At 46.6% G+C, this 27,468-nt stretch overlaps 1 protein-coding gene across 5 annotated transcripts in view; it reads right to left on the reverse strand.

Moving 5' to 3' along the window:
* The window catches only part of CTIF (cap binding complex dependent translation initiation factor), a 153,506-nt gene that overhangs the window by 84,087 nt on the left and 41,951 nt on the right, over positions 1–27,468 (reverse strand). For 3 of the 5 annotated variants that reach the window (XM_062611745.1, XM_062611743.1, XM_062611744.1), the window contains exons 4-7: positions 22,330–22,464; positions 16,600–16,673; positions 15,599–15,703; positions 12,269–12,344 (exon numbers count right to left, since the gene is read on the reverse strand). In XM_062611745.1, coding sequence (XP_062467729.1) covers positions 12,269–12,344; positions 15,599–15,703; positions 16,600–16,673; positions 22,330–22,464 — 390 coding nt within the window. The remainder of the gene's footprint in view (positions 1–12,268; positions 12,345–15,598; positions 15,704–16,599; positions 16,674–22,329; positions 22,465–27,468) is intronic. The other 2 variants (XM_062611747.1, XM_062611746.1) reach the window with 1 other exon arrangement.

Here is a 27,468-nt window from a genome sequence, read left to right on the forward strand (position 1 = left end):
CTACACCAGAAACAGAGCACCTTGGAGACTTCATTTTGTGTTTTCTTCCTTTTTTTTCTTTTCGCAGCTCAGGATTACTGAGTTCGCAGAGTCTCTCTTTAATGTCACATGTGCAGCTCAGGTCCCTCAGGCCCCAGCAGAAGCAGCCTTGGATATTTGCACAGACCCCTCACAATGGAAGGAAGAGGGTGTAGGAGGGAGGATCAGGCTGCTGACCCCTTTATTGTTCTTGGGCCAGAAGAAAGCTTCCTCCTGGCTTAAGAACCACGGCGCTGAAAAAGTTTTCCAGCCAAAACGAGTCAGATGGAGTCACTGGGTGGTGGTTTTTTAGTTCTTATTTTTTTCTTTCTCCTTCCCCTGCCTCCCCCTTCGGCCGAGCGACAGGGAGTCACAGGGTTGTGCTCCATTCACAAAATACCTGCTGCATATCACGTAGTCCTTCCCCCCGACGGCGGGGAAAGGCGCTGTAACCCAAGCAAATGAAAATAAACCTTGCTTTTTTTCCTTTTTCTTTTTTTCCTTTCTCAGAAAAAAACAAAAAAAAACCAAAAAAAAAACAAGAAAGGAAGAAAGGACCCTGCTCCCATCCTGATGCCTCCAGCGCGCCCGCGGGGAAGGGGTCGGCAGTGGGGAGAGGAGGGGAAACAAGACGATACAATACAAAACAACACAAAACAACACCCATGCCTCCCCCCCCCCCCCCCAGCAAATTCTGCTCCAAAAGGATTAAATGGAGGTTTTCCAAAAAAACACCCCGCCATTATATAATGAGGCTTAACTCAGAGTCACCGGGGTCACACGACGCAGCAGACTGGAAAAACCGAAGCGCAGCGCAGCCTTTCAATTGTTAAGCCAACCATGAAAAATAAAGATAAAAAATGAGCAAAACGATATTGTGATGGCAGGATCGCACCCTAACGGTCACAGTATAGTATTTTTTTACCCCCTTTGCTATTTCTGGCTGAAATAACCATTTCAGTATGAGTTTAACCTCTCGCCTTTCTGCCTATAGAGGTAGTGACCTGTTTTGCCCGGACACTGTTGGTGCTGGGTAGTGATGCCATAGGGAGAACATGGACTGCACCAGCTCCCAAAGCCTTAAGGCACTCAGGGTTGGTTTGCAGCAAAAGCAAAAGAGAGCACAACCTGAAACGCTACTGCAACAATCCAGGTATCAAAAGGTGTCACTGGGTTTCCAGATCAAAGTCTGCATGCAAGGTGATTTTTTAGCACACTGGTTGCGTTTGCAAGTTCAACCACAATTTGCCTAGCCCCCAGATTCTCCTGATTAAGTTTGAGTTGGTTGTTCGACCACAGGCAACACTGAAGCTCCTCCATCCTTGATATCTCCCAGCACTGTCTACACCAGAGGTCCTAACTACAGGACAACAAGCTCCACAGACATAGTGGTGTGAATGGGAACAACCCAAATGACAAGAAAGCTTTAAAAAAGCCCACTCTAGCCCAATGCTTTCGGAAGACCAAGCTGTCATCGACCACAAGCCCAATGGCTGGAGCAGATCAGCCACCATCATCATGCTCTGGCTTGCTCAGGAGGTGCAGCAGCAGCAGTGGGACCTGCTGGTACCACCAAGCTGGAAAAGTGGAGATTATCCTGGACTCGGGTTTTCTTTTAAATTGCAACAAATGAGAATTTGTGCTTCACTCTTGAATATTAAAAAATGGCCTTGGTCCAGACTACCACTGCAAAGCAATCATAAAACAACAGGGATGGACTCTTCATCAGGGACTGCAGTGATAGGACAAGGGGTAACGGGTTAAAACTTAAACAGGGGAAGTTTAGATTGGATATAAGGAGGAAATTCTTTCCTGTAAGAGTGGTGAAGCACTGGAATGGGTTGCCCAAGGGAAGTTGTGAATGCTCCATCCCTGGCAGTGTTCAAGGCCAGGCTGGACAGAGCCTTGGGTGATATGGTTTAGTGTGAGGTGTCCCTGCCCATGGCAGGGGGGTTGGAACTTGATGATCTTAAGGTCCTTTCCAACCCTAACTATTCTATGATTCTATGATCTCTCCTGCTGCTGCTTCAAACCATGCCCATGCAACTAGCAACCCCAAAACCTTTTCATTGTCATGTAGAAAACATGCAGCAACCAGAACCTGAAGAACACACATTTTTATGTTGTATTTATTCATAGCCCCAAGAGGAAGGATGCCCAAATGAAGGCATACGGAGCCCACCTGCTTTATGAAATTCCACTGTTCACAGGCACGTGATGGAGTAAGTCTCAATGGCTCCCTCCCCAGGACCAGCAAGCAGAAGCAATGTGTTATCTTATGCAATACCTGCTTATTTTGCCCAGTCAAAGGGAAACAAATGGCCTCCTATAAGCATACATATTTCCCTTCCGTTCTGACAAGGCGTCTCAAAAGAACATACAATGAGAAACAAAATAATCAAGTGGGTCACAAAAGCAGGAAGAAATGAAGTTTTATCATTCTCCAGTGGTTTCTCTGCTCATACATTACAGGAATTAAACAAAATAATAGAAAGCAAGCCAACAATGAGGAGTTTCTCCACAGTGGTACCAGCAGGTGAAGGGCACAGCAGAAAAGCCCGGGGACATATGGACACCGGGGCAGCATCGTGTGGCCGAAGGCATGGATACCACACTCCTCTTGCTATTTCTATTAGCCCTGATGAAATCCTTCAATCTCACCATCCAGCAAAGGCATTTTGGGAATGGCCGAGTTTTCTTTCACTGACCAAGAGTACAGCCAAGCACTTGCCATTTTTAGAGCCAGCGGAGAAGTTTATGGAGTTATCTTCCAAACCCCAAATAAACCCCAAAGATAATTTCAAAATCATAAAATGAAGGATAATATGGATGCGGGACTAGGAAGAACTTCTGTGTTACAGGACTTGGGCTGCTACTGCAAGCAAGGACATCATTTAATTCCCTTTATAAACAGTCTTTATTTTCCCTGCGGAAGAGACATCCAGGCGTCTTGTGCAGCAATAAATTTCCCACTTAAATGACAATCTTTGACCAAACCACCTTGGATTGCAATGAACACTTACGCTGCCACTAAATACCTATATTTACACCCACAGCTATATATACATCTCTTCAGGCTGGATGGGATTCACTTACCTGCTGCCTCCAGGCAGGAAATTCGCTTTTTAAGAACTTCTGGTCTCACTTATTGTATCAGTTTCTATTTCCATAACATGAGAGGAAAGGCAGCAGAAAAGGGGGAGGGAAGCATCTTCTGTTTAAGAAGAAATTGTTAAATGCAACAGGAAACAGTAACCTCATATTTTGTCAGACGAGGGACAAGGACATCCCCCATTAGCAGGATTTTTAGAGAGCAATGTGTTTCTAGGCTCTGCAGGCCCCTGTGCCAACGGGGACATACCCACGTCTCTGTTCCCTGGTCCTCTGGTGTATCTGCTTTTTTTCTTTAAGAGAGAAAATTCTTTCCTTCCCTCGATTTTATTAAAAATTCAGGTCTTTCACAGGGAGCGAGGAAGGGGATTACGATGTGGAAATAACCAAGCCAGCAGAAATAGCTGCCTGACCAGAGAGACATTGAGTTTTTATTCAGGATCTTTAGAAATATGAGTTTTTCTTTTCTCTGCTACTTTTAATAACTTTTTTTTTTAACTTAATCAGTACTCCACAAGCAGTTTCAGTAAAATATTCAGCAAATTCAAGGGACTGCAGCAAAAGCCCTCTCATACTTCTGATGAATCCTCTGGGAAAACAAGGGGGAATGAGATATAACACTATTCAGAAGTTAAAATTTTGGGAGGGAGTGTGCTACTGTCTATAGAAAGCACTGGGAAAGAACCAAAATGAAACATTTCAGGCTTGCTTTGGATGTTACATAGCTGCACAAAAGCAAACCTTTTTGAAAGGAAAGTCAGCTGTAAGGCTGAGAAGAGCCTGTGTTGTTCTCTGATGTGTTTTAGCCAGAGCAAAATATGATGAGATTTTTGAGCCTCAAATCATAGAATAGTTAGGGCTGGAAAGGACCTTAAGATCATCAAGCTCCGACTCTCCCAACTCAAATGCCTGTTGAGTTGTCATTTACTCCCCAGTACAAGTCCCCATACCCAAATCAGTTAAAAACTCCACTTCTCAGGTCTGAGCCTGTGAACTCGTTAAAAGCAAACCCCAGGATCTTTCTTCATCATCCTCCTTAAGAACGGACTTACCCACCCAGTTCTCCCAGTCTCTCCTGTCCTTGTGGTCCCTAACTTTGAACACAAACCCCATCTGTGGTCTAGAGTACAAAAGTGGTCCAGCAGTAGCCACCAACATGGTCTCCATCTCCCTCCTGCTGAGGTTGGCATATCCTTCAAAGTGGTGTGGTGAAAACAGAATAGATGGGGGAAAGGGACACATGGACAAATGGAAATGTGGGTGCTCAGAGGAACATCCTACATTTCATGGGGCAGCAGCACCTTCTGAAGGAAGGGAGGACCCCTCAGCACATCTGGCACCGCTCTCTGGGGTCAAGCGCATCACTTCGGACTGAGCCCTGCCAGATCATCCCATAGGAAATATGCAGAGTTGAGGATTACATTCGCAAAAGTGGGATTTCCAAGAGGAGTCAGGAAGGTGCTGCAAGGCAAGCAAGGGAGACCTGGGCTGTGGGGCACATCTAACCCTCAGGCACCAGCTCCCCTTAGGGCAGTGGTGCTTGGACAAGACAACAACAGGGGAGTTCAGACACCTCCAGTTTCACTGCTCAGTGCCTCCCACTGCTCTGAAGCTCACAACAGTGCACAATGATAATCAAATACAATCCCGGGTGCAGAGAAACACCTTCCGCCTGTGCAAACTTGGGTCCACCGGGCTGGCCACGCACGCTGATGCCGAGGTGGACGCAGCCCATGGGGAGCAGCATGACCTGCTGCAGGACAATGCGAGACTCCACGTCTGCTCTTGGAAAAAGCCTTTGTGAGAAGCCTCCGGTTCCGGCAGCCCAGAGCAGGGCTCCGGGGCCGTGCTGCGGGGCCGCAGTGCCCTCTAGTGCCGCAGGGCTCCCCGCTGCCACCGGCGGTGTCCCCGGGGCCACCAACACGCGGATGCCTCAGAGCGGCCGCCCCTGCACATTCCAAGCCCGCATCTCTCACCCCAATGCCTCCCATCCTCGCCATACATCAGGGCAGCCCGGCCCCAGCCCTGCCCGGCTGACAGGTACCAGCCACAGGAACCACAATAAACAAGCATAGAATCATAGGATAGTTAGGGTTGGAAAGGACCTTGACGTCATCTAGTTCCAACCCCCATGCCATGGGCATCTCTGTGCCCACCAGGCTGGGAAGGCACCCCCATGAATGATGAGCCAGCACTGAGAGGATCTATGATTCTGTGATTCTATGATGAGGTTTGTGACCATTTGAGGAACCTGAACATATATCAGTTTGTGGGTCCTGATGAAACGCAGGGTAGAAAGGAGGACCCTGGGAACTACCAACCTGTCAGGTTACCCCTATGCATGGGAAGATCACGGAACAGATCCTTCCAGGAGCCATGCTAAGGCACACGGAGGACAGGGAAGTGATTTAAGACAACCAGCATGGCTTCTCCAAGGGCAGGTCCTGGCTGACCAAATTAGGGGCCTTCTATGATGGAGTTACTACATCAGGGGACAAAGGGCGGGCTACGGATGTTGTCTATCTGACCTTCTGTAAAGCCTTTAACAAAGGCCCCCACAGCATCCTTCTCTCTAAACTGGAGAGATATGGGTTTGATGGGTGGATGAGGGATTGGCTAGCTGATCGAATCCAGAGGGTAGTGATCAACAGCTCAATGTCTGCATGCACACCAGTGACGAGTAGTGCCCCTCAGGGGTCTATACTGGGACCAGTACTGTTTTATTATCTTCATCAGCGACACAGTGGGGTTGAGTGCACTGTCACAAGTGTGATGACACCAAGCTGAGTGGTGCAGTTGAGACACCTGAAGGACAGGATGCCACCCAGCAGAACCTGGACAGGCTGCAGAGATGGAAATGTGCAAACACCATGAGGTTCAATGGGGCAAAGCACAGGGTCCACCCCCCCAGGTTGGGCAACCCCTGGTAACAATACAGGATGGGGGATGGACGGATGGAGAGCAGCCCTGAGGAGAAGGACTTAGGGGTTCCGGTGGATAAATGGTGGGGCATGACCTGGCTTCAGTGTGTGCTTGAGCTCAGAACCCCCCCGTGTGCTGGGCTGCACCCCCACAGCATGAGCAGCAGCTCAGGGAGGGGATCCTACCCCTCTGCTGCGCTATGGGGAGACCCCCCCTGCAGTCCTGATCCAGCTCTGGGGCAGCAGCACAAGAGGGACGTGGAGCTGTTGGAGCGAGGCCAGAGGAGCCCACGGAGATGCTGCGAGGGCTGGAGCAGCTCTGCTCTGGAGCCAGGCTGAGAGAGCTGGGCTGGGGCAGCCTGGAGAAGAGAAGGCTCCTGAAGGGGAGACCTTACTGTGGCCTTTCAATACTCAAAGGGGGCCTAAGAAAGATGGGGAGAGACTTTTTAGCAGGGCCTGCTGTGATAGGACGAGAGGTGATGGTTTTAAACTGAGAGGGGAAATTCAGGCTGGATGTGAAGAGAAAATTCTTTACAGTGAGAGAATGTAAAATACTGGTACAGTACCTGGCTGCCCAGAGAGGTGGTGGATGCACCATCCCTGGAGACATTCCAGGCTGGATGTGATTCTGGGCAACCTGCTGTCACTGAAGATGTCCCTGCTCATTGCAGGGGGGATGGAGTAGATGAGCTTTGAAGATCCCTTCCAACAGAAACCTTCCTGTAATTGCTAAGTCTGCTTGAACTGGGTGACAGCCAGAAAAAATAAAACCAGTCTTCAGAAGGGAGAGTCCATCTCAGTTGTTACACTCAGAAACCAGCTCTGAACAATAATGATAATAATGAAAATAATGACAACAGTAATAATGAGGGAAACACAAAAGCTCTCAGCCATTTCCCATATGTTTCTTTGTGCAGTGAATAAATCTGTCGTATGATATAGAGGACTACCATAATCTGAAAAGCCTACTGGAAGACCTCTCCTTTTCTGCATGTCCAATAAATCCATGGGGTTTATAATGTGGTTCAGGGCTCACTACAACTGTGGGAGCCCTGCCAGAGCCCAGGCATGTACCTTGCAAGAACCTGCAAGCTGGTGACCTGCATGGGACATATGCCAGCCATGGTCCAGACCTTTCCTCTACAGTGCTTTAGGAACAGCAATGGTCTCATCTGCCTTCTTTGGTCAGTGGTGGCCTTAACTCTAACATGGGAGTGATGCTGAAGGGGTTACAGACAACCATAGCAGTCTGCCCTTTCAGCCCAAGGAGATGGTTGTTGTCAGTTGGGTTAAATACAAGAAAAAACAGGCCACAGACCATATCTTACTGTAAGTCACAGCAAAACAAAAGCTTTATACTCAGCAGTGCAGAACTGACTCCCAATACATTGTGACCTATACTCAAGTAAACCCTGGCTGGTTGACAGGGACTTTCCACTGTGGTTTTAGCAGTTACTGTATTGGAAAGACCCTTGGGATATGGGAAGCTGGCTTCTTCGACTAGAAACCTTCTCTGAAAGCAATGACATGCCTACACGCTCTGCATGCAGTCCGGCAGGATCTGGGGCAGGGACAAGAAATCCCCCCAGTCTGGGACACCTAGGGAGCAACCCCAGCTTGTTCATAAGCATTCGCTGGACACAAAAAGGATGTTAGGGTTAGACCTGGTGAGTGGCAGGAGGAACAGACAGCACCTGGGGTGCACCACCAGGTCACTCCCAGTGGGATGGGATGCCAGACAAGGGGGATGAGCCCAACCCAGTTCCAACAGTGCAGAACAGCTTACTCAGAGTCAGGTTGCTGTAGCCACAGCTCTGAAAGAGGAGGGATCTGGGCTGGCCAACAAGCTGGATAAAATGAGAACTACCCAGACATACAGTGCAGAAAGAGCAGGCTTGAGAGGATGTGGAGAGGATGAAGACTCTGTATGGTGATAATAAATAAATAACACCAGCCCACCAAAGAGCCATCCCTGAGCCCTAGAGAGACCTGTCCCATTGCCACCACCACCCTGGAGGGGTCAGCAGTCTGTAGGGTCTAGAAGGAAGCCCTCACACCAGTGCTGGACACTGACCTCCTCCCCTCACATGCACAGTGACAGCAGATGAGATGCTTGCTCATGATCCACGCTTTTCACCCCCTTCTCCCCATGGACACTTGGGTGGGCTTCATATCCCTTAAGGAACCTACTATCTGAACAAATCCATGTGTGAGCTAGCCCCTCTGGGCTCCTTCCAAGGCTAACAGGGAAAGAACATGGGTATCCTAACATGGAAATCATCTACCCTTCTCCAGACTTCTACACTGAGATACAACAAATCATGCCCTAACGTGCCCATTGCCTCTCGTATGGCAGGAACCCCAAGTGACCAGCCCATGCACAGGTCCCTCACACAATCTCTGCACTGAATTGTTGAGGTCTGACTTGAAAATACTCATCAATGAGGAGAAGTCCCAAGGACAGTGGGCAGAAACACCTATTAGGTGCCTAAATTCAGGTGGGATCTCAGCACAGTCAGGAGTCCCACCACTGCTAAGCCTGTTTGGACAAAGTCAGGAAAATGGTGCTAAGAGGAACATGAGCAACTTACAGATTCTGCCTAAGGAGCTGTTCCCTTGTTTCTCATCCAACAAGGAAGCTGGATGACAACTGCAGCCAGAAGACAAACAAGCAGTTTATTGTAACTCTAAGCATATGACAAAAAGGGTCAAAACTCATTGAGGAAACAATGGAAGGAGATGAACTGCAAGGCAATTAAGACGCCAAAACCAAATAATATCAGTGCTGTCTCCCAGGTTTATCCTATAGCACCAGTTAAGCTCAGCTCACCTTTTCAAAGTGCCACATGATTCCTACCTCCTAAAACCCAAGACAAGGAGCTGCTGGCTAGTGAAGACACAGCCACACTGTGCAGGCCCATCTTGAAGGCATAACTCCAGCAAACTGAAAGCTAAAACCTGCAAGAAGCCAGTCCAGAAACCACTTGGGATGTGTCCCAAAACTCTCTGATCGTGTCTAGCAGCATTGACAGCATGTCCCATGACAGGCAGACTCCTCTATCCTTTGTGAGCCTCAACAGCTTCACAGGGAGGATGAGGGATATCTTGTAGGACCTGACCCCTTGGGTTGTTTTCTGTCTTAAGTGTAGGGCTTGCCAAGGGCTTCCAGTCTGAAGACCGTATCTATGACCAGGGCACTTGGCAGCGACATATCCAAGCCGGAAAGCCTTTCCAAGCATCTGCCAAAGGGAGTAAAAGCAAAATGCACTGACTCAGCCCTCGCAGTGATGTCTCCATGATGCCAAGATGATTACATGGTCTCCTCCACAAACCAGCTGAGGTGAAAATGAGGAGGATGATGAAGGCTGGCTCTGCATCTGAGCTGCGCCTTTGAAATACAGCAGACAACCGATCCTCCCTGGCATCCATCAAAAAACAGATATTATGAATGGGGAACACTTATCTTCAAAAGATTATTTTCTTCCAAAGTCACTTTTTGGCAGCACTCAGGTGAATCAGTGCCCAAATCCAACTGCAGACTCCTATGGGTAAGCAAAGATGAAGAGGTTACGGCTCATGAGCTGAGCCAAAGCAATGACTTCACGAGCTCCCAGCCACAGGGCTTTCAAAACAAAGCCTATTTACCGGTAGAAACAAGCACCCCACAGCGGCTTTGAAAAGATGGGGCTGGAGGAAGCTTCAAACACCAGTTGTCCTGACAGCCGGGCTCGCCTCCCCATGCATGTCCACGAGATGGCAGAGCTTGCCGTGCTGAGAGCCGGCCAACAGCATCCCCGGGATGCACGAATTCTCCAGTTTCAAAACAAAAGGCTGGCGACAAGCCCCGTTCCCTCAGACAGCTATGAAGAAAGAGGGTCTGGGGGAAGGTTGTCTTGGGTTTTGGTTATTTTTTCACCTTCTAATTGCCAAATAGTCACAGGCGTTCCTTGCAATCTTTTGTTGAAATGCTACTGATAGATTCCAGCAGCAAAACTCATGGATCTGTATTAACATCCAGATATTCAGAATATTCTGCTTAACCCATTAGTGGTGTCACTGTGTTTCACTGCGTGTATATATAGTCACTGTATATCACTGTATATATTCACATACAGACCTAGCTGTATACTGGAAACTAGTTCTAAATTCATCCTCCATGCCTATCATTCTTTACTATCAAAAGAACTCAAATTTCCAAAGCAGCCTGCAGTAAGACTCACTACCTCTCTCCAACTTACTTGCTAAAGCTGCTGAAGCACACTCAGCAGCAAAACATTTTTCCATCTCAGCCATGCTGGAGGATGCTCGGACTGGCCCAGTTGTGCTGGAGCACCACAGAATCATGGAATGGTTCGTGTTGGAAGGGACCTTAAAGCTCATCCAGTTCCAACCCCCTGCCGTGGACAGGGACACCTTCCACTAGGTTGGTCCACGACCAGACCAGCCCCTCCATCCATGCACAGCTGCTGTAAGCAGCCCATGAACTCTTAGACAGAATGAGAGTTTATGTACCTCCAAACTGAAGAGCACCTTCTTCAGGATATGACATGAACATAACCACAGTGTGGAAAAGCCCCATAGAAGATGAAGGATTTTTCTTCCATAGTCTCACATAAACATTTTCCTTTATGCCCTCATGCATTGTGCCCCACAGAGCCCTTTAAAACGAGAGACAGAGACCAGCAAAATCACAGTGGTACTGCCTGATCGCGTTCAAATCCAGTTAACAATGACATGTCAGGATTAAACCAGCTGTCTGCAAGTATTTCACTTGTCAACACTGCACAAGATAAATCCTCACCCAGAACTACACAGCCTCTGATTCCCAAGACACACATATGACTGCATGTGCCTAGGTAAGTACATCTCCAAAATAATGCAGCATTGCATGAGTCTGCCCAGAGGCACAAACAGAACACCAAATCCATCATTCCCACTTCCAGCTTAGAGATGTCACACTAACAACTAAGCTAGGTATTAAGGTATATATTGGAATTAATCCACTGGAGTCACTGGACTCAACCAGGTGTTAGGACAGCATGAGATGACAAGCAGACCAGGAGGACCTGGCTTATTTAATAGCTGTTGATTAGAAAATAATTTAAACCCTAGAGAAGAAAGTCAGCTCCTCGCACCAAAGATGGTTTGATTCCTTATTTCCAATTATTTCCCATGGAAAATAACCTTATTTTGCAGAATTACTGGGTTCTGTATCAGCTGAACTTAATGTTTTCTCCCTGTGACCTAAAGTCCAGACATACCAAGCATAGAAGAGACTGAGCAGAAAGCAGCTGCAGGCAGTGCTCCTCCCTGCCAAAGTCAGCAGCACTTCTCCACTGGTTCAAGTATTTAGTGCCAGCTAGCTCACCCAAAAGAAACAGTGAGGCAGGTCATCACATGGTTTGCAGAATGGCCAAAGCTTTTCCTCAGATGATGCACAAACAAGAAGCCTGGCGATCTCTTTGCTCAGCACTGAAAAGGGTAACGCTACCACAGCACGGGATGTCCTTGTCCTCCCCTCTAGAGGCAAAGAGGACACTAGAGCAGAAACACTCATAAACTTGCCTAGCCCAGGACACTCAGCTCCTTTAAGGGCTCTGGAAACTGGAAAATTACATGATGCTGACATACTGACCTTATTCAATTGGACTTTTTAACTGAGGATCTCACCCTGCCATTCCCCAACACCGAGCATCAAAAGTCATTTAACCAGAACTACCGAAGCTGGGCTGTAAAGAGAGATGTGAAGAAGGAAAACATACAAGTGGATGAGCACTGCAAACAAACATATGCACATCCCACAGAAGAAACATCTGGGTCAGTGCACCGTCACTTCTGGCTTCCTGGCAGCAATTTCTTTTGCAGCTGCCAGGAGGTTTGATGCTTTTCAGAATCTCCTTTCCTAAAATAAATGAGCCCTGTGTACATATATACATATATATATGTGCATATACATATATATGTCTGTGTGTATACACTGCCCTCAACTTTTCACCTCCCAACAAAGCCTACATGGTAACTGCCCTTGCTTACCACTAAGGTTCACAGCAAGGCTTGCTGACACTACAGGCTTCATTCTCCATCACAAACCCCAAAGGACCTCAGCACATCCAGGCCAGCAACCTTCCCATTTCTGGGGAGGGTTTCCTAAGGAAAGGTATGGCAGGGAGCTGCTGGTCTCCACCACACCACAGGCAGGATATGTCCTCATCACCTACCTGCCACACTGGAAGGACTTTCTCTATGTCGTTCAAGTTGATGCTGTCTCCATCCTCATATTTTCCTTTTCCAAGCCTGGAGGAAGAAGAAAACAAACAAAACCATGTGAAACCTCACTGGAGCCAAAGTTAATTCTCTATTAAGGCACATGGGGAAGATTAGTTCTTTCTGCAAAGGACCCTCATGTAAACAAAGAGGCTCTCTGAAGCGAGTATGCTGTGCCTCCAAAACACTCCCACATGGGCACAAAGCTGTTAATATAAAATTAAATGCTTTTCTCAGCCCTTTCCCCCTGCACCATCCGTCATGGCACTCAAACGCTCTTGGTAAACGTGAGAAAACCAAAGGCAGTCCTTAGCAGTAGTGCTGGGGGATTCGATTCCCAGACCAAGCAAAACAGAAAGCACAGCCCACCTGGAAAAAAAAAACAAGTAAGGACACAAAAAAGGAATGGAAAATGCTTCCTCCTCCATGTGAGCTCCAGTTCCCCTGCTGAGAAAGGTGTCCTCAAACAAGCACAGACAGACTCAAGACAGCAAAGAGCAATCGTTATAAATACAAACATACAATTTGAAAGGCAAAAGAAATTGGGGTGGGAAGGCAGGCACTGACAGACCAAATGCATAGCTGGCAGCTGAAGGACGTCGTGGCAGCAAGAAAAGAAAAGAATCCATAGATAATTACTAGGCTGGATGCTGAGAGTTTCTAATGGCACAAAAGAAAAAAAACTGGTCAGTAAGTACGTTCCTTCTGCATTTATATACAATTGAGGTGATCTCTGTTTATTTTGTAAGAATGCTGATTTGTTTTTTTCGTCAATTAGTGACAAGATATTGTTAAATAACATGTATTCGACAGAAATTCTGATAGAGGCAGACCCAGGTAATCATCGCCTCTAAGTGAGAGAACAACAGATCTTGGTGGAATTATAGCAAACAGTGAGGGGAAAGGGAGAATCCAGAAAAATGGCATGTGCTAAAGCACCAGGCTCAAAAACAAAGCAAGCTGAATGGAAACAATTTAATTAACATGCTAATTGATTTATAGGAAATCAGAGGTGTCTGACAATTGACTTTCCCTCATAAGTGAAACACTGACTTTTATTTACAAAGGCGATCATATAGTGTATGTTTATATAGACATTAAAAATACATTTATGTGAAAAAATAGGTATACTCATACATGTATGAGGCAGGGGATGAGGAGACAAGGATCAGGAGGATGAAGGCAGCTTTCCTCTAGAGGCAGCATAGCTGAGCCTCAAGTAAAGGACCATAGGCAGCTCTGGCAGTCATGTTTCAATGAAGTGGTAGAGAAACTAAAGTGATGCCAAGGCCAGGTTGGATGGAGTCTTGGGTGACATGGTCTAAGAGTATGAGGTGTCCCTGGCCATGGCAGGCGGTTGGACCTGGATGATATTAAGGCCCTTTCTAGCCCAAATCATTGTATGACTCTACACAGAGGCTTGAGATATACCTGGAATGAAGAGAAAGTGTCAGCTACAAAAGGTTGTTTGAACTGGAAGAGTGAAAGCACAGCAAGAGCTAACACTGGGATTTAAAGGTGGACAAATCCAGGTCAGAAATGAAGTACAGTTCCCTGGTTTTCCTTCACCTCTCCACTTGGATTATTCAGCATACCACCAAACTCAGTATTTTCCAATAAAATCAGATGTCTTTTTGGAGGAAAATGCTTCAGCCAAGCAAAAGTCATTTGAGGTCAATCATCTGGATGCAACTACATGGCCCACCCTGGGCAAGCAACTGAACTAAGGAATAAAATGGTCCCTTAGGGACAGCATCTTTCCTCTTTTCTCAATTAGCTTTTCCATTGCACAGCTAGCTCATTAAAAAACCCCACTCCTGCAAGAGGGAAATGCCTGGCTAACAGGTGGAGATTCTCAAGAGGTTCAGCAAGCTGAATCACACTCTGCATAGATTTGGAATGGAGAGCTGATGAATGCACAACACAGACAACTTGATAAAAATAAACCCAACTTCTTCTATTCCAGTGCAGGCTACCTGTACGATTTGCATCCTGGGAGATGCACTGATTGTGCTAACAGCATCCGTTTAACTTTCCTGCATATACGCTAATTCCTACTCCACTTTTACAGCGGTAGTATTTAGGAGTGATTAAATATCTCGCCTCCATACTGCCTTCTCTACATGTTTGCACCCTGGGTATTCACCATGAACCGCAGGCAGACGACAAAGCAGAGCCTGTTGCTTTCTCCCTGTACACAGCAGATGTCGCTGGTAGGATCATCCGGCAAGTGCCATCCCCACGGAGCACATCGTATCTTACTCTACAGAGGGCGCTTCATCTCATTTCTCAAAACCATCTGTGGAAATGGGAATAAACATGACCAAGGCACTTACCGACTCAGAAATCTAGTGTTATATTGTTTGAAATATTCTGAAAATTGCTGTTTATATACCTGTGTAGGTATGGATGCTGAATCTGGGCTGGAGTGGGATTGCTAGCCTGGAGTTATTTGCACATGACTTGCGTTAAGACTTGCGCATGGTGCTGGCCTATACTTTGGCACAACCAACTCTGAGAGAGCATTTCATCCTTACATACAAGATGGCAAAGAGCTACCACCTGAAATCTTCTGAACCCCACCTTTTACACCTGTTCTGATTTTTTTCCTTCCTCTTTGCCCTGATAAGGAGAGGAAAACCCAAACTATGACTGTTTCTTAACCTGCAGAGCAACAGTGATGTCCACCTAAGCAACATCAGTCATCCACTTGGTTCCAGTATGCATTTATTTGGCTTGACCAGCCAACAACCAAAGAGGAATCCAGCAATACTGTGGAAGCTCCTGGAGGCTGTCACAACCAAAAGGAGCTGTTCAATGTTTTCAGTTTTGTGACTAAAAGGAGAAGATGAAGGATGAACGCTTTGATCTACAGGGATCACATCAATGCTCTCTCCTTACCTGAAGTCTTGCTGGGGAGAACAGCAGAAGCCCTAACACTTGTGGGAATAGTAATCAGGATCAGCACTAAGTCAGAATCTTTCCTCCAATATCCAGAAATGTTTAAATCTACAAGTCTTGGATCTAGAGGACTTGTATGCAGCATGGTAAAGACTGAATTCTACCAAGAAATGCAAAATAAACTGAGCAACTCTGCTCCAGCCCTGAACTGGATGATAGAATAGACAGACACACTGATTGTGGCATCCTCAAACCCTGTTCATGGTCCAGCACCTCTTCCCCATGTCCTCCACATGAGCCATGCCACCAAGCCAGTGTTCCTACAGCAAAGGAGAAGATAGAGACCTTTCTGGGGAGTATGGTATCGCACACATGGCACTCACCCTTCTCTGTCTATGTGAGGCAACGGGTGTTTGGAGGTGTTTCGCAGCTTCCTGTGAAATTGGGTGAAATCTAGTTTTTCAGGCTGCAAGTCCCACGTCGCACCACTAGGAGAGAAAAACAGCGAAAAAAACAAGGAAAGAAAGTCCACTACTAATTGAACACCACCAAGCTGAAGAGCAGAGAGCACATCGGAGCCTGCAAATGATGAAAGCTGGTACTTCTGGAAGCACCACTCCCTGTGCTGCACAGCACATGGATGCCTCCAAACTTCAGACTGCTGCATTATGTTTCTTTTCATTTCTTCTGGAGTTTTTTTTTTGGAGATGCAGAGCTCCTGTTGCTTGCATTAAACACCTAGTTTTGATGCATGATGCAGCATGATGCAGAACAGACCTTGCAAGCTATACTTGTTCTCTGTATCAAGGGGGTATCACAAGAGGTAATGGTCTGGTCCATGCAATGGAGATGTTCTCTCTGGTCCTACACAAGCTGTCTGCTCCAGTGGCCTGAAGCAAGTCCTAGGTGGGAACTCAATCCCTGAAGACTCTTGCACTGCTCCAGGCACAGAGAGATGCGTAAAACTGAATAGAGCACATATTTCACCACTTTCCTCATGCTGAAGTGGCAGATGAAGAGCTCTTCTCAGCAGCTGTGATGCCAACGCACGACTTAACCTCCAATTAATGGAAGAGTAAAATCCTAGAGTAGTAGTTCAGAGCTGCTTTCAAGTCTCAGATGATTACAACTAATCATATCAGTACCAGCTTCAGATGTTTGGACTGCAAACTCATCCAGTGGCCTCTCCTCAGCACGTAGGATGCTTTAAGTAGATTGACTGTGCTTAGTGCCATGGGCTAAATGGGGATGGAGAGGAGGAGGAGCAGCAACACGAGTACCAGCAGGGTTCTCACTGGTGCCTGGGTACCGGCAGGACAGACACGTGGGCAAAGGCTAAGAGAGGGCACAGTCCATCTCTCAAAGCATTTTAAAACCAGCTTACCTGAAGGAGTCAAAGGTGTTGGCAGCCCAGATGTCTGTGCCCAGCATGTCAAGGTTGCTGTCCTTGTTGCCATTCTAGGAAGAAGGGAAAGGTGGTTACTTGCCAGAAGGCACATGGTGCTATCCAGATCACAGCACAGTCTCTTCCACCACCAGCCATGGAGGTGTCCTAGCTCTGCACCTGGGCTCCTCTACCCCATGTGAATCCACACTCACTGCAACGCAAAGTCCCTCTCCCACTGCAAAAGCACACCACGTGGGCAAGGCGTGACACAGCTTCAGCCTCGAGGACACAAAGCTGTGGACAACATGGAGCAGAGAACATGTAGGCTCAGCTCTAACTCCAGCCCTGGCCTCCTACGCAATGTCCACAATCTCCAAGATGCACTAAGGTCCAGTGGGCAGCTGCCATCTCAGCCATGAAGATGCTCAGCTTCAGAGTCACAGACCAGTTAATGCAGGAAGGGACCTCTGAACCTCATGTGGTCCAACCCTCCTGCTCAAGCAGGGCCACCTACAATCAGGTGTCCAAGACCACATCCAGATGGCTTTTGAGTATCTCCAAGGATGGAGATGCTCTTCACTAGCAGCTACCAGAGCCTGCTGTCACCAATAAGAGTGGTGAAAGCTGTCTTACTTCTTCAAGGAGTCATGGTGGCATTACTTCTCCTTGGTCTAACAACACGAGTGGGATGTCAGAACCTTGCACCGTTCCACCTCTGCCATGCACACCAGCAAATGAGTTCACACGTACTAGAATAACCATGTATTTAAGTACTAATGCTTAAGGACTAATATTCCCATCAACATTAAGGCGATGATTCCTTACTCTTACATGAAGCAAAAGCATCATGGTATAATCATGTGGGAATTATGAGAAACCTCCAGCAAAATGAAAATCACCCTGAATTTACCTCTGCAGCTGCTTTTGGCAAAACTGGTGACCCAAAGCAAGAGCATCTAAAGCAAAAACCTAACACTCATCCTTCATAGCCCCTTTACACGTCCTCCCTACAGAAAGAGGGCTGCCCTCTCCACCCTTTACAGGCAAAGAAGTAAAGGGAGTTGGATTTTGCCTTTCAAACCATTCAAGAAATCAGACCTGACTCAGACTTTTACAGGATGGACACGTAAATGCATTACGAACAGGGAATCCCATATTACCAATTTTCCCCCACATTTCTTACACACAGTCAGATTATTCATAATCTTGCACATTGAGATTATGTAAGCATTTCAGCCCAAATGGCCCCATTCCAACGAAATGTGCCGGAGAAGGTGGCTTCCATATATACCCCATCCTACTGTCCTGGGTTCAGCTGTAATAGCTATTTTTTTCCTTAGTGGCTGGTGCAGTGCTGTGGTTTTGACTTTAGTCTAATTAGACAATGCTGATAACACTCTGATGTGTTTAACTGTTGCTAAGTAATGCTTACCCTGAACAAGGACTTTTCAGTTTCATGCTCTGCCAGTGAGGAGGGGCACAAGAAGCCAGGAGGAAGCAGAGACAGGACACCTGACCCAAACTAGCCAAAGGGGTATTCCATACCACAGCACGTCATGCTCAGTATAGAAACCTGGGGGAGTCACCCAGGTGTTAAAAACTACACAGAGAGCAATGGGTGGTGGGACTTTCAAACACTGGGACACACACTTAGCAAAAACCACATGGCTGGTCATAAAATCATACAATCCTAGAATGGTTAGGGTTGGAAAGGACCTTAAGATCATCCAGCTCCAACCCTCTTGCCATGGGCAGGGACACCTCACACTAAACCATGTCACCCAAGGCTCTGTCCAACCTGGCCTTGAACACTGCCAGGGATGGGGCAGCCACAGCTTCTCTGGGCACCCTGGGCCAGAACCTCAGCACCCTCACAGTGAAGAACTTCTTCCTTACATCTAACCTAAACTTCCTCTGTTTCAGTTTTAACCTGTTATGCCTCGTCCTATCGCTACCATCCCTCTGATGAAGAGTCCCTCTCCAGCATCCTTGTAACCCCCTTCAAACACTGGAAGCTGCTCTGAGGGCTCCACGCAGCTTCTCTTCTCCAGGCTGAACAGCCCCAATTTCTTAGCCTGTCAGCACTAGGGGATCTGCCAACAGGTCAGGATGGGTATTGGCTGGGGGTGGTGAGCAACTGCATTGTGCATCACTTGTGTTTATCGTTTTTTCCCTTTAGCCTTTTAGTTTCATATTCTCTCCCCTTATTATTTCCCTTATCATCATTACTGCTGGTAGCAGTAGTAGTTTTGTGTTATACATTAGTTACTAGACTGTTCTTATCTCAACCCATGGGATTTGCATTCCTTCAATTCTCTTCCCCATCCCTCCAGGAGTGGGCGGGATGAAGCAGGGAAGTAAGAGAGTGGCTGCATGGTTCTGAGTTATCCTTAAGTTGGGCTTAAATCACACCACCTTCCCATTATGACATTTTCAAATACTATTAGTAACAACCAAGACACAAGAATTCGTAAAGATTTGACCATTTCTTAATGAAGCCCCATACCTCCATCTGCACGCAAAGGGATCAATCTCTTCCCAATGAACAGGACATGCATCTCGGTGCACAATACTGAGAGTCATGCTTTGCAGCCATTCCCAGCACAACAACCAATTTAGACACCAGACACTCCAAACACAGCCACACTGCTCCCTCTTTTATCTCCTTCAACAGGTCTCTATGGATTACAGTTTTAACCTCCAGGGATCTACAGGTCAACAGGCACAGAAACTACCAGAAATATATAAAATTCTCAATTATGGAAGCTGAGCTTTTTATTTGAGGCAAAATTTTTTTCCTGCCTAGGAGAGAAATTAGTTTTCTAAATGTTTAGAAGCATCCTCATGCAGTATAATGAAAATACACATGTACAGGTCTTCATAGCTATCACCCAAAGAAGACATAACTCTTCCTGTAGACAAATCAATTTCTCTTTCCATTTCCTACGACATGGGATATTTATGTTCCTGTCAACGAGCCAGCAAAAATTGGATTTCCTAAGAGTGAAGTGTTTGGGTTCAGGGGGGAAGTCTGGGAACACATAACTAGTTGCAATGAGGCTGAGACCAACCAGCAATTATGATGCAAAACAGCAAAAAATTATGATAAGGTGGGTTCCTAATGTAAAACGTTGCATCTTAAAATTGTTGTCCAAATTCAGCTTGACACAGGACTTCTGAAAAGCCTCTTCCTGAGCCCTGAAACAAAGCATCAGGCAATTACACTTTGATGCTCAGCTTGAAATCTGTCTGGATGTGATGGACAGCCTTGACACCTCTTACTCTGCAGCAGAAGTGGATGCAGCACAAGCTGTCCCACCCAGCTCCCCCTCACCTCCTCGTACATCAGCTCATCAGTGCTCTGCTGTGAGCACAGGCAGGTCAGCCTCGGCACAGATCCCAGGAAATTGCAGATCCCAGGAAATTGGATTGATGATTGCAGCGATGATTCAGATGGTGCAGGGTGTCAGATGCATGTAAGCATCTAGGCAGCGGTCAGATGCTCCTACCCAAACCTGGTCCTCCTACATGATGTCCCCATGACCTCTTGGAGGCAGTCCAGTCATTAGCCAGACTCCATAAAGACAGCACTATGGCCAAATGACAACACACCTTGTCATTAAGTCATGAGTCACCACAGTCATCTCGAGACATCCTTTCAGTCTTCCGATGGATGATCTGTCTTTATATCCAGTTTCTGTCTCGACTCACATGTCTGGAAGCATGCTTTCCACCCAAGTGAACCTGTGCTGCAGCGTGCTTGGTAAAATGCTCACAGCATGGTACCAAGACTTAATAACTAAGACTTTAAAAAAGCCAATTCTCAATTCTGGGGACAAAAAAATAATCCTAATTGCATGTATTTAAGAAAAGAAGTGACTTGCTGACAGCTCCCCCAGGACTGCAATTACAACCAGAAGAAGTTTCAACATGATGTTCCCAATGACCCAATCCTCAGCTTCAGATAATCACTTTCACCGCAAAGAGTGTAGCACAGCTGAAATGTAATTTAGCCACTAGGAATGATGGTTGGGAGACACACTGACAAGATCAGCGTCAGTACTCAGATCAGAGATCTGGTAAAGCAGATCCTACCCGTGGTATGGTTTAAATGCGCATCCATAATGTGTGTCCTCCAGCCCCTACGAGCACACGTCACCTTCGCCCATCACCACCGAACCCGTACAAACAAAGGGATGCACCTCGCTACTGTCCACGTGGACTCTGACTGTTCACCCATGCATGCAGCTTCAGCACATTCCCCACAAAGTCAGCATTTGCATGTACACAGCAGCTTTCCAAAGCCCAGCTCCACATCACACCGGTTTCTCTCGCTCCTCCTCATTATCACCCTCCAGTAAACCAGTACCAACACAGAATCATGTTCTTCATCGCACTATTGCAACAGCATTAGCTCATCACTGTGCTTGGCATTAATGCAGAACGAGTCAAGTGGTCAGTGGTACAAATTCAGGGATTATCCTGTGTCATGTGTTACTTCTTCAGCATTTTTCAGTTCTATGTGTGAGGAGATTCCCTCAGCTGCCTACAACCCTTCACTGCACTTCAGTAGAAAACCAGAAAGTTACTGAACTGTCTGAAAAACTCCAATGGAAGGTTTCCTTGGTGAAAACGGCATGTTTTCATGAGAAAAATATAGACATTTTCATAGAATCACAGAACCATAGCATCATAGAATAGTTAGGGTTGGAAAGGACCTTAAGATCATCAAGTTCCAACCCCCCTGCCATGGGCAGGGACACCTCACACTAAACCATATCACCCAAGGCCTCATCCAACCAGGTCTTGAACACTGCCGGGATGGAGCACTCATAACCTCCCTGGGCAACCCATTCCAGTGCCTCTCCACCCTAACAGGAAAGAATTTCCTCCTTATATCTATATTTTAAGGAAGACAGCACTATCCCTCCTCAAAGAAGGAATGGTATGTCGAGTCTTGTTTCCAGCCACATGGACCATCACTTCCCAGCAACAATGCCATTCTGTGGGTCCTTCTCCCACCAAAGCATGGCTCAGGAGGGAGGACAGGCTACTTCCTCAAGCACTCCAGGATGGATAAGATGGGTGAATGGCCCAAGATCTCCCAGAGCCCATTTCCACTTCTGGCACAACTAGTGCTCATGTGTGCAGAATAAGAGCAACTCCAAGAAGAGAGAGGAGGGCAGAGGCTGACTAAAACATGCAGAAAAGGTTCCTGGTCTGAGTTCAAGGAATGGATCTAAAACCAAATCAAAGGCAAATCCTTACAGTGTTTTGCAGGGCAGGGAGGCAACTCCCCATCTAGCCCTGCTGATGGTTCAAGGTCACCATTTAACACCATCTATGTGATGCCCACTCATGTATCAACTTCCAGTGAAGACTTGCCAAAAAATAATTACAGACACCTTTTAATTTCCCAAAATTAAAATACTCCAGGATTTAAAATAAACTAATTTTCTTTGCACTAAAACAGCTGACTAGGGACTTCTTTCTCAATATTATGGCACTTAGCAATCCTCAACTGCTTGAGGCTGAAGGACAGCTACAGCCCTCAGCAGACAAGTCACACATTATGCATGAATTAAATAGGTCTCTGAGGTGTCCTTCATAATTGACATGCACTCACACCCTAGATGCAGACACACACACAAAAGATGTTGTTAGAACGATGCCTCTGATAAACAGCAAGCAAAAGACATGACTTCAGCACGCTGATACCAGGTATACCTTGTTCGATTGCCTGACTCGGATGCTTCTCCTGCGGCTGCCAGACCTGGATCCAGACCCGGATCCAGACCCGTGCCTGGAGCCAGACACCGGCTGGGACCCTGCTCTCTCAGTGCTGGTGTGATCCCACTCTTCCTGGAAACAATAAACAGCTTGCTTTAGTCAAGGGCAATGCTGTCCTGCACCCACAAAAAAACACACTGACATGGTGAGCCAGGAGAGCTGTAGCTCGCAGAGCACACATGCAAGCACCTGCAAAACCATGCCCATGCCTAACCCCCTGATCTGGGGGATTTCTCAGAGACCTTTAGCATATTCTATTTACACACTGCAAAGGAATGACACAGTGGGAGGCTTCAACGAAGATAAGATTTGGCTCTCGTGCTCCAGTGTAGGCATGGGGAACAACACCGCTTACCTCCTGTATCATTATGAGCATCACTTATGCATATTCAGTAACCCACATCCTCTAAAACTGCTTAACAGCATGCTTTAACTTTTGGTCAGCCCTGAATTGGTCAGGCCAGCTGGTCTAGATGATCATTTTAAGTCCCTTCCAACTGAAATAGGTTTATTCTATTCTGTGCTGTTCGACGCTGTTTTATCCTATTCTGTTCTGTTTTCTTCTCCTCTATCCTATTCTATTTTCTTAATTTCACCCCCTAAGCCCAGATCAACTTCTCAACCACTTTTTCTTTCTGCTGAGCCCACTCTTGGAGTCCAGCCACTCATATACCAGAAAACATAGTTCACTGAGTTCACCAGGAGACACATTACACAAATAACTATTTTTTCCTCTTCAGGAGCTGTCCTTAATGTTCTCCTTTGTTCTCTTAACACTTGTTCTGTTGTCAAGCAACCTGCAGGTTTCTTGTTCAGCCAGCAGCCCTCGGGGCAAGATGAGTCATCTGAAAACCAGAAGAACTCACCCAACCAGCCGCTTCTACCCAAACATCCCACAAGGTGTGTGGGGAGAAAGCTGGGTATTGTAAGGGTAATTTGCTCCAAAAGCTTTGCTCAGAGGCTTGGGAAAGACCTTTAAAGTGACCTAAGATCATTAAAAATACACAAAATCACAGAATGCAGAATATTCAACTCAAAGTACTCTGAAAATCCGGGATATACAAAGGGGAGCCTGTGTTTCAGGATTAGTGTGAGAGCTGATGTTCCAAGATAGATTCTCAAGTCTCAGACATCCTCATGGGGCTACATGAGTCTCTATGGACACTGCCTTGGGCAACAAGGGCAGAGCCACCTTGGCCTACTGAGAGCTAAAAGGATTCACCATCAAAGCAAGGTGTGAACTCCACTTTATACACAGCAGCCAAGTCCAGGTCACTGATTTGGGAGCACAGATCCCGTCGCAGCTCCACCACTGCCACATGGGTTGGATGGGGCAGTGAGATAGCTGTACAGCAGACCCTGAGCTATCTAAGGTGATGCTACCCAGTGGTCCAGCACTGACCTTAGTGAAATATAAGTATTTACCCAACACTGGAAGCAAAACACATCAGTACTGATTTCTGTGTTGCTCCAGCTGCATGTTCTCTATCCTCAGACATAGCAAGTCTCTAGCAAGCTCAAATACACTGTGGCTGCTAGTGAGTAAAGTCACTGACTTCAAAAGAAGAGGTCAGCTGGTTTTCAAGTTTTATACAGATTAAATTTGAGAGGTTGTGGTTATTCCCACCATGTTACAACAACAGCACAAAACACCTTCTTCCCTCCTCATCACATCATGATCCGAATCCCCTGATGGCTGAGAAATACCAACTATGTCACATAGTTAAGGGAGTTGTTAAATTGTCATGGAGGTAACAAACAACTTGATCTATGCCACTTCTGAGACATGGGCAGGCGGCCACTTTGGGAAGCCTTAGGGAAGAGCCAGCCTTGTGGGCATCCTGAGAAGTGAGAAATGTCTCATTTGATGTGGGAAAGACGAACACCAACTGGAAAGGTGGTTGGGAGAAAAGAAGCTTCACCACCCAGATGTTTGGAGGATTAATCACCAGTTTACTGTATCTGCACACTGAACATCTTGCTCATGCACGTATGAAGAATTTCTGTGACAAATGCTGCAGTGGGACATGGTCAGTGTGTGTACTTTAAAAACAAACTGAAAATAAACATTATATTGAGGTGACCCAACTTCTGGTCATGGTTGCCTGCAGACAACCTGAGGTTATGCAAATTCCAGAAACATGGCTGGCCACAACAAAAGCCTTCTGGGAAACAGGGAGAGTGGTACCACCATGAATCAACACCCAGATTCACTGAGACAATCTCCAATGGATACAGCACGAACCAGTTAGATAAAAATCACAGGTTCCCTTTCACCAAATCACTGCCTGGGGTCTTTACCCAGTTCACATCCTTTATCTTATAGGGGTTGGAACTAGATGATCTTAGGGTCCTTTCCAACCTTAACCAGTCTATGACCCTAATTTTACCACACCCTAACAATATTTATATTTACAACCAAATTATTTAAAAAAAACCCAACAATTATTGAACTAAAACTTGATGAAACCTCTGTTGAAGCTGAAACAGTCCAATCGAGTATGGCCTAAATACACCCATATTCAAACTCACCAGCACAGCCAAGCTCAATGTTTTACCTAAATTTCTGACTAATTGCCAAACACCTTTTCACTGCTACCTTGTCCTGAAGAGAAATAATGTCCAGCAGAAACTCTCCCAGACTTTTCTTGTGACTCTTTTGTGCTAAATATGCCCTTTTGTGCTAAAATGAATGCTCTGTGCAGACCTTTCTGCAGGAGCAGGGAAGCTCACTCCACCCCACCAGGTGATGCTGGAGGAGCAGGCGACAACACGCAGGTAAGGATCATCCCTTAAAAACAGCCACTGGTAACAAAACCTCTCCACCAGCACCATAAAAACCCCATCCCATACAGGCAGCTGGACTCCAGCAGAAAGCAGAGGGAGGCTCCGTGGTGGTGAGACATGGCACTGTTTGACCTCCATCCTGCAGCATGGCCACCTACATGTGTCCCACACAGAGCTCTTGCCAAGTTAGCTCAGCAGGAACAGGCTTGTCTGCAGCTCTGGCAAAAGCCAGAGAAACAGCTGCAGTAGAATCCCATTCCCTTGCCTCATGCCAACCCAATTCCTCATCATCCAACCCTGTTACTCTCAGCAGTGCCCTCAAAAGACCAGGACTCTCCTAATCTCTCCAACACCCCAAACAACCCTTCGACTCTTGTTCCCAGCTCTTATTTGGGCTCCTCCACCTACTGTTCACGGTCTACACTCACCAACAGGAGACTGGACCTCTGAGTCACACGTTGGGGCTTGGAGGGAAGCATCATCACCTCCAGAGACTGATTCCCAGCCGCTGCTCTCATCCATGCCAATACACCTGGGTAAGCTCTGTACCCTCTTGGGAACACCGAGGCTTGCGTGCATTAACACCGCCAGCCACCCGCCTTTGGAAACTACCTGTCAAATCTAACATTTGCATTTTAATTAGCTGTAATCATATGTTGCACTTACACTGCAATTTTCACCTTCGCAGCTAGCTCTTTGAGGCATGAGCTAATTAATCCCATTCCCTTTTCCAGCTCAAGAGTTAATACTTTCTGCTGCTCCAGTGCAAGTCTGAAAATCCCACCCACAGAAAAAGAAGACAATTTTCCTCAATGCACAGGCAATAAATGGAAATATGGTAACCACCTATGTGGTTCCGCTCAGTTACATTACGTACAGGTGAAGTTGGCTGCGTTGGTAGAGGTGTAGACCAACCATGGCAACCCCAAAAGCTTTCAGCGGCCTGAAGACATCAGTGGATTCCTGATGGGATTCATGTTTAACTGTCTGTAAAAATCTCAATATTCAGTGCACAGCATTCAGAGGCTGGACCAAAGAAAAAGGAAAACCCACAGAAAGCTAGAGGACTTCTCAGGACACAAAGGCTTCTGAGATATCCCCCAGCATTAACAATGGTCTCATCATCGAAACTACAAGTAGCTCCCTAGATCAAGTTGCGGGGTGTCCTTCAAATGACCCCCAAACTTCAAGCCTTAGTCCTGGTCAGAACAGAAGATAGCAATCAAGTAAAAGGTCCTTTCTGAGGTTTCTCTGGGTATAGGTTTTCGCACACTCACTGTGCGCTGCAGCTGTATCTTCCAGTCATGCAGAATTTTGACACCACACTCCAAGCATCTCCCTGCTCTTCTAGACCTATTCAAGAACAACCACTCCAATTTTTCTACGGAAACATAATGGTTTAATTACTGCAGTACTTTAAAATGCACCTTTTAAGAAAATAAACCCAAAACTTACTCTAAACATTTTAGTAGTTACAAATTTCCAGCTTCTTTCTCCTCAATGTATTAAATAAAGCTGTGAGAAAGCCAGAAAATGTTACCATAGAATCACAGGTGGGTTTGTGTTGGAAAGCCCTCAAAACTCATATAGTTCCAAGCTCTGCCAGGGATGGGGCAGCCACAGGTTCTCTGGGCACCCTGTGCCAGCGCCTCAGCACCCTCACAGGGAAGAGCCTCTGCCTAAGAGCTCATCTCGATCTCCCCTCTGGCAGGTTAAATCCGTTCCCCCTTGTCCTGTCCCTACAGGCCCTTGTCCCAAGCCCTCTCCAGGTTTCCTGTAGCCCCTTTAGGCACTGGAGCTGCTCTCAGGTCTCCCTGAAGTCTTCTCTTTTCTTTATACAAATATCATACAGAGAAAGCCAACTACTTTGGATCTGCTCCTTCCCTCCCCCTAGGTCCATGTTCACCTTCCCACAATACAGGACCAAAAGATCTCATGGGCTTGGAAATAGGGTATGAAGCCTATTAGATCTCTCTGGACTTCCCAGGAAAACGGAAAGCCTGTCTGATTGTATTTTTTCTGGACAACATTGGAAAAGATGTGTTAGCCAAGGATGTGCTAGATAGCTGGTTGTGTGTAGCACAAGGATGAAAATGAGAAAGAGCACTGAGAGCACTCAGAATAGCATCAAGAACTTCATACATGCCACGGAAACCCAGCAGCAAGCCCTTGCCCAAGCCTTGGAGGAAATGGCTCATGTCATTTCTTCCTTGCCAAGAACTTGGGCACTTGTCGAACTATTCAACCAAATCTGGTACAAGAATGAAGATCTCAAAGGTAACTCAGCTA

Source organism: Pezoporus occidentalis, unplaced genomic scaffold (genome assembly GCF_034315485.1).
Source record: "Pezoporus occidentalis ecotype Australia unplaced genomic scaffold, CSIRO_AGI_Poc_V1 ctg157, whole genome shotgun sequence".
Lineage (NCBI taxonomy): Eukaryota > Metazoa > Chordata > Aves > Psittaciformes > Psittacidae > Pezoporus > Pezoporus occidentalis.